The 12,726-nt window shown below is 38.9% G+C and overlaps 1 protein-coding gene across 4 annotated transcripts; it reads right to left on the bottom strand.

The window, feature by feature from the left end:
* Positions 1-1,480: 1,480 nt before the first annotated feature.
* On the bottom strand, positions 1,481-12,688 carry cdca5.L (cell division cycle associated 5 L homeolog). Of its 4 annotated transcripts, none has more exon segments than NM_001094911.1 (7): positions 1,481-4,013; positions 5,093-5,584; positions 5,709-5,747; positions 6,233-6,271; positions 7,493-7,555; positions 10,266-10,321; positions 12,259-12,664. In NM_001094911.1, coding segments are annotated over 7 exon segments (825 nt in total). In that variant the 5' UTR covers positions 12,314-12,664; the 3' UTR covers positions 1,481-3,932.
* Between the last annotated feature and the right edge of the window lie 38 nt (positions 12,689-12,726).

The following is a 12,726-nucleotide window of genomic DNA, read 5'->3' on the forward strand; positions in this document are numbered from 1 at the left end:
CAACTATACTGTATATATTTTCCAGTATTGGCTACTTACTGATTAAGTAGCAAGTTGGTAAAGTGCTGCTTAATGTTGGCCTGTGTTGCTCTTGGATTTAGAATTTAGTCTCCAATGGATCCATCACCATGACCACATGTGAATATTAGAAGGAGCAGCCTCAGTGTTATATCCATGGCAGATTCCCCAGTTCAGAAAGAATGTCCTTTCTCGCTGTTCCAATAAACTTGTATAACTTTCTATCTCTTTCTGTAGCTAATTCCTTGAAGGAGACAATATGTATAATAAGATTAAAAAAATATTTCCCTGTTTTTGTACAGAAAATCCAATTAAATGGCTGCTTAAATAACTGCTTAAGGGTAAGGCCAGACGAGGAGATTCGGGGAGATTTTGTCGCCTGGCGACTATCTCCCCGAACTGCCTTAGCGTCTTTTACCCATAGGCTACAGCGCAAAATCGCCTGCGCTAATGCACACGCGGCGATCCGTTTTCATAGTTGCCCAAAGTTGCCTCACTGGTCCTTTATGGTGGCAATATTACCCACTTAGGAGGAAATCCAACATATTGACAGCACTTGATTGATTTAACCTTTATTTTTCCTTACTTACCTGGTCCTTTCACTTTGCAGTATAAAATGGAAGGGATGTGGGTGGATTCTTTAAATATTGATTCATTGTAGGTTTTCTATTGCTCTTTCTATACAAGCTTTAAATTTCAACTGTCTTTCCCCAAACATTTGCAAAGGGGCTATGGGAAAGGGCTAGACGACTGGGATCGGACTGAAGAATGGGAAATCTGAGCAGAGTGGTGACGAAGAGGAACACATTTTCTGAAGTTTTTGAGTTTTATTTGGAAAAAGGCAAATTTGAACAGGGAGAAACTGCTCGAACAACACTCACAAACAACAAAAATGCAGAGAAAGCTGAATATTAACAGTGATATATAACCCCCTCTAAACTATGTATTTCTACATTTAGCTCAGGCCCCTTATGCCCGGGTCTGTAGCATAAGATCCAGTAACAAATAACTGATCCCTCAAGTTCTCTTCCCTTAGTCGCATCTGTCAGTAAAGGGACATGTTCATCAGTATGAAATGTTATATACTTTAAACACAACTATATTATTTTGGCCTGCTTGATGGAAATCATTTCCTGGGAATCAGGGGGTTACTTCCTCTGGAGTTTTAGGGCAGGAGAGATGATCAATGAAAAGCTCCCAGATATTATTATACAGTAAGCATCAAGTCACAAAAGGCCCTGATTCTTTTCATGAGAGATTTGTTGATACCTCTACAGAGGTCAGTAGATGTGATGTAACTAAGACAGTAGTTGGCATGAGAAATTAACCTTTTAACCCTGTTGATGCGGTTATCTAGGTGCAAAGACCAATGAGAAACCAGGAGACAGTCGTGGCTGACCAGTATTTGTCAGTGCCATAGGTGTGGAATGCCTGGCACATACAAGATTAATAAGAGGAATCTTTTTTTTTTTTTTTTACGAATTGCTGTAGCACTACTTTTAACAGTTTTAAAAAACTAAAACTTAACAATAATTCAGGTAGAAATGTTTCACATTTGGTTTCAGGGCCAACCAAAGGCCAGCCCAGTCCTTTATCTGTGCCTCTGAAGACGCCCCACTAGCTCCCAATCTTCTTTTCTGTTGATTCACTGCACATATTGTGGGCTGCTCTTAGTCACTAGGGGGCTGATTCACTAAATTCGAGTGAAGTATTCGAAGTAAAAAAACTTTGAATTTCGAAGTAATTTTTTGGGCTACTTCGACCATCGAATAGGCTACTTCGACCTTCGAATCAAAGGATTCGAACTAAAAATCGTTCGACTATTCGATAGTCGAAGTACTGTCTCTTTAAAAAAAACTTCGACCCCCTAGTTTGGCAGCTAAAAGCTACCGAAGTCAATGTTAGCCTATGGGGAAGGTCCCCATAGGCTTTCCTAAGTTTTTTTGATCGAAGGATATTCCTTCGATCGTTGGATTAAAATCCTTCAAATCGTTCAATTCGAAGGATTTAATCGTTCGATTGAAGGAATAATCCTTCGATCGTACGATCGCAGTATTTGCGCTAAATCCTTCGACTTCGATATTCGAAGTATTTCAATTCCTAGTCGAATATAGAGGGTTAATTAACCCTTGATATTTGACCCTTAATGAATCAGCCCCTTAGTCTACAAATGTTTTCATGGTTTCCAACAACCAGCATGCTTCTCAACAGCAGGGAAGCACTGTGGTGGCAGTGTCATGCTGTGGGCCTTCTTATTAAAACAGAACAGTTGGCTGCACAAAGCACAGAGAAATACAAAAAAAAAACCCTAAAGTTTTGGTGAAAGTTCCTCTATCAGCAGCAGAACAATAGCTTTATATAATGGCCCTGTCAAGGCTTTGATCTCAATAAGACAGAGTCTGAAGACCCGTTTAAAAACGGAGGGGCACAACATCTTGGAGCAAATTTGTTTAAAGAATGGGGGAAAAAAACTACAAAGCTGGAACCTATTTAACCTAAAAGGTTGATAATAAAATAATAATGGATTCTAAAAATATTATAGTGTTGCAATTTAACACCTGAACATTTTTTTTTAAGTTTCTTTTTCTTTTGAATTTTCACATTATCTGACTGACTGCCCAACGGACATAGACCGGGAATAATGAATACTGAGGTTTAGCCTCCGCCACCTCCCAAAAATACAACTACCATGCAAAAGTACAGTACAGGTATGGGATCTGTTAATCCAGAATCTGGACGTGGGGGTTTCCAGATAAGGGGTCAGTCTGCAATTTGGATATTCATGTCTTAAATCTACTAGAAAATCATGTAAACATTAAATAAACTGGTTTTGCTTCCAATAAAGATTAATTATATCTTAGTTTGGATAAAGTACAATGTACTGTTTAAAATTTGGATTATTTGATTATGATGGAGTCAATGGGAGATGGCCTTTCCGTAATTCAGAGCTTTTCCGTATAATGGATGCCATACCTGTATATCATTTATAAAAAGGTAGCCTTGCCAAATAAAAAATGTCACCCTCCTCTCTCCTGCTACAAAGGGATAAGTGCCTGGCCTATATTCATGAATGACCAGATCTACATTCAGCTGATTGTTTATCACTTTCAGGTCTGCTGATGCCCAATAGCCAGCCCAGATTTCCTAACAAGTGGGACTGTGGGATGTTTGTAGGAAATGGCTGGGCACCAATGACTTAATTATTGAGACACCATATCTGTATGTTCACCTCTAGCAATGATTTGGGTGGACAATTTATATATTAGTTGAAGCCAAATCAAGAGAAAATTCCGGTTCTTTCGATACAAACACAGGTTATTGTAAGGCCGCTCTCCCCCGGGCCCTTTCGATTTTGAAAGTAGAACAGGGGTTGCTGTGTGATAGCCTCATAACATGGGCACACAGTCATTCTCTGAATTTTGATGCTTATGACAGAGGTACCTACGTAACAGTGGAAGTCTGAGGTTAAATGTTTGGACTAATAAAGCCCCAACTGATTCTTGAAGTGCTTAAAATGGTGGAGCGGTGGTTAGGCGCATACAGAGGATACAATTATTCGGCTTGATGTACAAAATAGACAAGATATTTATATATAATACACGTAACTTAATATGGACGGCTTTTCTCCTAATATTTATGGCTTTTCCATGCAGGTAATAAACTATTAATCAAGGAAATATCAGCCATTCTGCATTGCAGCTAGTTTAACCAATATTGGTTTTCTACATGAACACTTGTTATCTATGGATAGAGAACCATACAGAGCTGAAGGTCGATCAAGAGATCACTCGTCTGCTATACCCACACCCTCCTAAATATTTTTAGAAAGACAGATTATGTACACAAAATCCAAAGGAATGAATAGTCAATATGTGAACAAATGGTCACAGGAGAACTTTGTCACAAAGTTCCAGTCACTCAACAGTAAGATCAAACTTTTCAGCTTCATCGAATTCTGCATTCATAACGGCCGCCCATTCATCCACATCAGATTTCTAGAAGAAAGGTACAAATATCGTAGCATTAAACACAAAGTTGCCCTATAAATTCACAAACCTGCCTGCTTTGGGAATATGAAATCTTAGAAAAACATATATTCAATGTTTCTAATTTTAGGAAGAGCAGACATGTAGCATAAGAGGAGTGGCCAACTAAAAGTATAGAGGTAAATGAAGGAGGAGTAAAAAAAAAAATAAAACCATGGAACTAGTATTAGAGAAAACAGCCTTCATAATAGATCAGAGAAATATCTTCGAGCAAGTTCGTAAACAGGATTAAATAGAGGAGATTGGAATCAGATAACGAGCAATTAGAGGTATGGGCTGATGGAACTCAAAATGGCTGGTAGACTGGAAGGTGAAGGAGGATGTATACATTTCTCACTTCTGAGAACCTGCCACAATAAAGCTAATCATATCTCGAATTATAGGGAAATGAGGAGAGCACTCTGCAAGCATATAAATGCTGTGGTTATCCTTTTATTAGTCGACTACTTGTACACTATATGTTTCGGGTCTATGTGCCCTTTATCAAGGGGGCATAGGCCCGAAACATATTGTGTACAAGTAGTCGACTAATAAAAGGATAACCAGAGCATTTATATGCTTGCAGAGTGCTCTCCTCATTTCTATATAATTCGAGTTATAGATATCAGGATATCGGTGACCTGATCAAGGAAAGTTGCACCCTTTTCCTGAACCAAGCGGGCAGAGCGTTTTTGGACAATATATTTCCAAGGGAAAGCTAATCATATGTCCAGACATTCTTGGGTCATTCAGAACAATAACCCAGAGATCCTGGTGGATTAAGGATTATTGGAGAATTTGCCAAACAACGAAAAGCAAGTAAAAAGGAGCAGCAGCTGTTACGATTGTTTGGGTGGTTGGCCTGAATGAACAGAATACAAAAGGTGGCCATACCTGTGTATGGCTTCTCATATGGTATCCTGTGGGCTCATCAGATGGAGTACAATAAGGCCTGGGCCATGTTTAGCCACCTTTGGTATCCCTACTGATTCACTCACAGTCAGCTAGTTTCCCCTATGGTGATAGCACAATTACAACCACTGCCTCACCTCTAGAACAGGAACTTTTCGCTTTCTCCTTTTCTGCTTTGCCAGCACAACCCCAGGAATGTTGTGGTCTGGTTCTTCAGGTAACACTGTTTGCAAGTTTCTCTCATTAGCAGTTTTCTCCCTGGTCACAGCACTACTTTTTTTCAATTCCCCCTCCGGCATTTCGGAGTTCAGCAGTTTATCAAAACCAAACAGAGATATACGGCTTGATTTTAAGACTGCATTTGGGGTGGATGTATCAGAGGAGTCTGTTTTCCTTGTAGGGCTGTATAAAAACGCGCTGCTATTGAGGGACATTTCCAAACGACTGTAGGAACGCCGGACCTTCTGAGACATTATCATGTCTCTGTTATCAAGTTTAGGAGATAATTGGATATTCACAGGAATTGGAGACAGAACATCGATTTCGGGAGCAGAAGACTGGCTGGTATCTTTGGGAGCCATCTGTGATTGTTCAGAAAATGCATTTTCTTTCTGGATTTTTGGGGAAATCTTGAAAAAAATAGACAGCATATAGGTGTCATTACAGAATGCACTATAGTACTCAATATCATTATTTGACATGTTTTTTGACAGGTAAAGTATGCATCAGATACCGTTTCCGAAAATAACTCACCCGTGAACTTCTCCTTGGAGCTGCTGTTACATTTGAAACCTGTTCGAAGAATAAATAAAATCAGAAGACAATCAATGAACAACAGTTGAAGCAGTCGGATACACCACTTCTCTATCTGGTTACCTTTAGATTGCATAGTATAGCAGGTAAATTTTGGGCCGGGAAAGGGCTGTAAGGGGCCTAACTGGATTACTCTTTGATATTCCCATACCATATAATTTTGCCAGTAAACAATTGGCATGGATCGAAGAGCCACAACAGGCAAGAAATTAACAAGTTAGTAAGTCATCTTAATGATGCAACCTGTGCGGCAAAACAAATTTTATTTATGAAAGATTTATGAAACTTGCAATTAATGTCAACAATTGACACTGTGGTCAAAAATAGCAAGTGATGGGTGACCCCAAGTCATCTGAGGCAATCTAACCAGAAAGCAGGGGCTTATATTTATATTTCAGTTATTTTATATAATTGCTTAAAGCTGAAAATCATGAGATTTTGTTATACCTATTGTCTAGACCTACCTTGGGTGTGGACTGAGATCCTGTATTGGCAATAGCTGCCTGAAAAGACATGACATGGAAACATTGAAAAAATAACGAATTTTAAGAAAAAAAAAAATTCTGGAATTCAGGATTAAAGGAGTAAACATAAATCACTGGAGGACCACAACATGATAGCATCTTTGGCTTTCTCTCTATTGCACCTGCCTGGATTGAACCGGAGAGCAGAAAACTGAAGAAAATGGCGACGAGCTTCTTCAGAACTACACCCAGGGCCATGCAGTTTTTAGCAAACAGGAGAACCGGCCCAGGGTATAAGGTAACGTTTTGGCACTCCCTTTAGTTTCTTAGGTTTTCCCTAATAGAGTTCAGTCCTGCTTCTTATTAGAAAGCAGTACAACACAAGCATGTGCAAGGAACAGTTTGGTGTGAAGGAGAAATGAATCATTTTTGGAAGTGATGATGCGATTGGAATGGAGTGGGTGTATTGACTCCACGTCTTATGGTTTTATGTCATTGAAATATATAGAAAGATAGAATTGAGTACTGCTAATAGAGATTTAGATTCCTTAAAAAGTATGTTTTTTATTATTCCAACACTCTGGCAATGCAGATAAAACTGGAGGAATTCACATTTCAGTTACACATATAAGAAGAGAAAAATATTAACTTATAAATAAAAGAAAAGGGGGTCAGTTTTGACAGTGTTACTAGTAGTCCTTGAAATGTAATAATATCCCCCTCTTGTACTCTGCTAACGTCAGGATTGGCCCTTGAGCGCGGCTAAGAGGTGGAATAATCAAACCTGTCAAAAACTAAATAGTTTTAATATTACTTCTGTCCTTAAATGATTATAAATAAAAAAAAAAAAAAAGCTGATGAATAATATTTAGCAGCTTACTGACAAAACAAACTGTAGACTCAACAGATATCTCAGGTACTGAACAATAGGACCCAGAACACCATCACTGAAGGGAATATGTGAAGTTACAATTCAGATAATGCTCTTTCCACAGAAATTACTATATTGGTGCACACTACATGAAACACGTGCTCGAAGTGTCGGGGGGAAAAATAACCACATTTAAAAGAGTATAGGTGCCTTTATTTCCCCACCTGGTGTTGTATTGAGTCAGAATATTGCTACATTATACATTGTACCCAGCACTAATGTGAGAGGAACAGGCTACATCCTTTACACCAATTCCCATATTGTTACAATGAAACCAGAAGGAGGGCAAGGCTTTCCCTGTCTTTTCATCAAGACGACAGTATATTTACCAGTGTTTTTCTGGGCATTATTTTCTTGACAGTAATGGATCGTTTCATGATAGGCGCTGGGATCTGAAAAAGAAAATAAGATTACATGAAGATTAACTTAATGGAGTAGATCACCTTTAAATTAACTTAAGTATAATGTAGACAGATGTTATTTTTCCAATTGTCAGACATTATTTAATTATTTTTTTAATTATTTCTCTTTTTGTTCAACAGCTATTGGATTGTTAGTGTACAATTTACCCTAGCCACAAGGCAGTGGTTTGAATGAGAGTCTGGAAGGAGTGAAAAGAAAGAGAAGTAATGGAAAATAAACAAAATGCAATAAAACTGCAGCCTCACAGACCAAACTTTGGGACTTTGACCAGTTTTGACATGCTGGAAAGGGGTAGAAGTCATAAAAACTATAGAAAGCTAAGACCAATTGAAGTGTTAAAGTAGGACTTCTAAAAGCTTACTTAAATGTGACATTTCCCTTTAATACAGCCATACAGTTGGCTAGAATTGCAGATAAAACTAAATTTTATAGTTTCATTGCAGACTATGTTGCTTTTTGTCAATCTCCACAGATTCCAGAGCTGCCATGAGCACAATATTAATTCAGCCATTAAAGGGGTGGTTTATCTTTAAGTTAACTTCTTTTTTAATAGTTTTTGAAATATTAACTCTTTCAAGTTTTCAAATAGGGGTCACTGACCCAAACTAAAAAACAAATGCTCTGTAAGACTACATATTTATTTCCACTTTTTATTACTCATCTTTCTATCCAGGTCCTCTCCTATTCATATTCCAGTCTTTTTTTATTCCAATAAATTATTATTGTTTTAATCAGTTTTTGTGTACAGACCATTATTTCCATCAGGCAACATATGCATAAATATTTCAGCATCAATGTTGGTTTTAGATCAGTAGCAATATAAACTATTATTCTAACTCATAATACTCAGTCTGTAACACACAGTGTCTTAATCACATCTAAAAATCAGAAATATTATTGCTATAAAATGAACATCAACATTTTAATCTACATTGAATTCACAAAAAGATATATTTTATTATAGGAAAAATAAGAATATTTATTCTACACTGACTGTTAATTATACACTAGGAGGCTACTTATAGCGAGAAAGGGGTATTGGGTACATTTGGCCCATATCGATATTTGATCCAGAGTCCCCAAGTCAACAGAAATTTCTTATGAGAGTCTAGTAAGATGCTTGTCATTTTGTCCTGAGACATAGTCCAATCAATTCTAGATTTTACTGGGTCTATTGAAATTTGTTTTTGTTTCCAGGCCCAAGCCAAGGTCCTCTTAGCTGCTGTCAAAATGGTAGTCAAATGGTAGTGAACAGACGGCGCTGGGTGTTATTTAGTTCTTTAGGTTTTATACTATTCCAGGGTCCCTAGGAACAGAAACTCCAGAACTGAATATATCATTAAGGATCCTTATCCACAACCTCGGGGCGTTGGGGCATGACCACCAAGTGTGGAACAGTGTCCCTATTTCACCACAGCCCCTAAAGCATCTGGGATTAGCTGAGGGAGTGAATTTTGCAATACGAGCAGGTACCAAGCACCATCTAAAGAGAACCTTATAGTTAGTTTCTTGTAGAGAAACATTATTCGAGGACTTTTTAACTGTATTCCAGATGTGTTCCCAGTCTTCAGGTTCCAATTCTCTATCCAGGTCTCTGTGCCATGCTGACATATATGGTAACCCCTAAGGCAAGGGAAGTTCAAAAATCTTACTGTTAAGATAAGATACCGATTTCTGAAGGCACCATCTCTCAAAGAATATTTATGATTTATTGGTGCTTTCCACAGGATGACATTGTCACTGTACAAAGTCGAATATTTGCTGTAAACGAAATCTTTGGTATTGTGGAATGGAATATTTCTCTATAAGTTGTTGCAGAGAGTAAGGCCCCGAGGCTGAACATAGCTGGTTTATCGCCCACATGTTTTGATCTGTCCACCACTTAAACTGTTGGGCTTGGAGACCCGGGATAAACAGTGGGTTCCTTGGTATAGGCGCTGCTGGAGTATGGGAAGAGCATAGGTTGTTTCTTACTTAAGGTATCCCAGATTTTTAGGATATGCTGAAGGCACTTACAGACCCTTTTGGGTCTCTTCCTCAAATGACAACAAATCAGGGCTATGGGAGAAGAAGGGTAAGTAACAGTGGCTTCCAAGGAAACCCAGTGTGGACTATCATCTATAGTATATAAGATTAGAATTTGGGATAATTGGGCTGCTTTATAATAAAATCAAAGTTGGGGAGACCTAGGTCCCCTTTATGTTTAGGCCGATATAGTTCGGATTTATTTCATATTACAGTCTTTTATTCAAATTACTGCATGGTTGCTATAGTAATTTGGATCCTAGCAACCAGATTACTGAAATTTCAAACTGAAGAGCTGCTGAATAAAAAGCAAAATAACTCAAAAACCCCAAATAAAAATGAAGACCAAATGCAAATTTTCTCAGAATATCACTCTCTACATCATACTAAAAGTTAATCAAAAGGTGAACAACACCTTTAATCAATTTTGTGATGGCAACCAATCAGAATAAGTTATGTAACAGACAACTGGATATAATATTTAATACTTAAACACTGGCTGGTGTATGTTTACATGTATGCTGCCATGAGAGAGAATACAGTCATTTATAATATTTTTGACCAAGGAGTTGCTTTTTATCAATTTCTTGTGTATTTGTCTCCTTCTAATCTTACAGAACCAGGTAATAGAGGAAAAGAGAGTGTGGAACATACTGGACTGTCTGAAGCAGATTTTCTCTGGGATCTTCTTTTAGGTGGAGAGATGATAGCTGCAAATGAAAAGGGAGGCAAAAAAATGACACGTGAGATGTAAGTGTTAAAATAACGGATCCAACATACTGAAAAATCACCAGACATACTGTGGCAAAAAAAAAAAAACACAACATAAGGGTAACTGCACATAGGTTTTGATCACTACTGGTCCTGTAAGGAAAAAGCACCACTGTCTAAATCAGTATATTGACAGATATTACTGCAACTGAACAAAAAACACATTCGCATTGTTTATTCAATAGAAATATGTAGCCCATATTGTAGCTGAACTTGTCATGCTGCATATTTGGTGTTAGTAACCCTTCCATAAGAATTTATTTAATGAGAAAAAGAAAAATAACCTTCCACTTAATGTATTGTGCAATTTGTTTATTTTATCTGAAGAAAAACAAACCAACAGAACATAAAATGTGTCAGCCCACTACAGGATTCAGCTGAACCTGGATTGACTCGGCAACATCACTAACAAAACTCTGCAACAATGGCATGGAACAGCAGCCGTATTTGTTAAACATCCTTATCAATGGTCAAAGTAATGGAGCTGCTTGCAGGCCCCATTCTGGTCTACACCAGCTCAAGTTCAACCACCAGATCACAATTTACAGACTACTTAAAGGGGACCTGTCACCCAAACAAATTATTCAAAATCCTATTTTATCACAATAGTCAAGCAAAATTAACTTTAATTACACTATATAAATTATTTGAATCATTATTTGAATCGTGGAGCCATTTTGTGGACACTGTTATTAAGACAAGCCTTCCATCATCTTAGAATCTAGTTTGTGCACCAGAATGGGGGACCCAATGTCCATCCCCATGCACTGACTGCACAATTAAACGGTGAAGAGAACGGGAATGTGAGGAGAGCAGTGACATCTAGGAAGTGCTGAATGAAAAGTGAAAGTAAAGCTGGCCATAGACTCAAAGATCCGCTCATTTGGCAACATCACCAAATGAGCGGATCTTTCCCCGATATGCCACTAATGGCATGGCTATATCGGAGGTAATTCGAACGTTCAGCCGTATGGTCGAGCGATGGAATTACGATACGCCAAGTGGCTCTGACGGGTGGATAGGGTAAAAAATCAAACCTTCCCGATCAATATCGTGGCCAGATATCGATCAGGAAGACCCGTCGGAAGCCCCCATACACAGGCAGATAAGCTGTCAAATTGGTCTAAACGACCGATATTGGCAGCTTTATCTGCCCGTGTATGGCCACCTTTATTGTCTGCCCCGCCTCTATGCCTAAAGGTGGCCACACACGGAGAGATCTGCTCGTTTGGCAATGTCGCCAAACGAGCGGATCTCTCCCTGATATGCCCACCTTGATGTGGGCTATATTGGGCTGATCCTGAGCCTAACGATGGCTAACTGGCGGTCCCATCAACGAACAGATTCGGCCGCGATCCGACGGGATTTTTAGTCCCGTCCCATTGACACCTGGCCGACTTTCCGCCAGATATCGATAGGGGAAGCCCGTAGGAGGGCCCATACACTGTCCAATAAGCTGCCGACTCGGTCTGTCTGCAGCTTTTAGCGGCCCGTGTATGGCCACCTTAAAACATAGCGGAGTGGCAGACAATATTTGATTGATTTGCATATGTAAATTAGGGGTCAGATTAGGTTTGGTATTTGGCTGAATCTTTCACTAAGGATTTGGCAGAATCCCAAATAGTGGATTCGGTGCATCCCAAGTTTCCACCCACCCTCCAAATACAAGCAGGCAGGTTAACAGTCTCTTGATAAAACTGCACTGTGTGTGTTTGTATATTTGATAGGGATTCATAGATTGTAAACTCCACTGTGAAAGAAGGTGAATGATATATAACCTCTGTAAAGTACTGTGGGATAGGTCAGTACTATACAATGCCAGGATAATAATCTGATTGGCTATCTTGTTCACTAAATGCACCTCCAGAAATCTCACCTACTCCTCTGCGGGAATCAGCGTCGCTGCTGCCTCTCTTCTTGCGTTCAGACATGGTGCCCGGCGTTGGATTGCCTTTCAGTCTGTGGAACTCTCGGGTAAACTTTCCTGTGACAATCGCACCTTGTTACATAATAACAAGAACGTTCGATTCGCTATTGTTTACCATTGACCAAACGCTCCTGCGTTATTACGCGCTAGGCTGTGATCCGTAAACATCTCTTGGAGTCTTCTTGTTTTATATGTAACTACTATGTAAACACGTTTTTTTAGTATCGCCCGAGAAACAACAGCCGCCTCCTCCTCCTATTATTATTAATAATATTATTATTATTACCTAAATATAATAATAATATCAGAAGTCTACTTTGAACTCCGCCAGTGCAATTCAAAGCGAACCTTTTCAAATATCCCGCGCCCGCTCTGTAAGCCGGAACTGGAAGTGACGCGTCGAGTGTTCGGGCTAGC

Source organism: Xenopus laevis, chromosome 4L (assembly GCF_017654675.1).
Source record: "Xenopus laevis strain J_2021 chromosome 4L, Xenopus_laevis_v10.1, whole genome shotgun sequence".
Lineage (NCBI taxonomy): Eukaryota > Metazoa > Chordata > Amphibia > Anura > Pipidae > Xenopus > Xenopus laevis.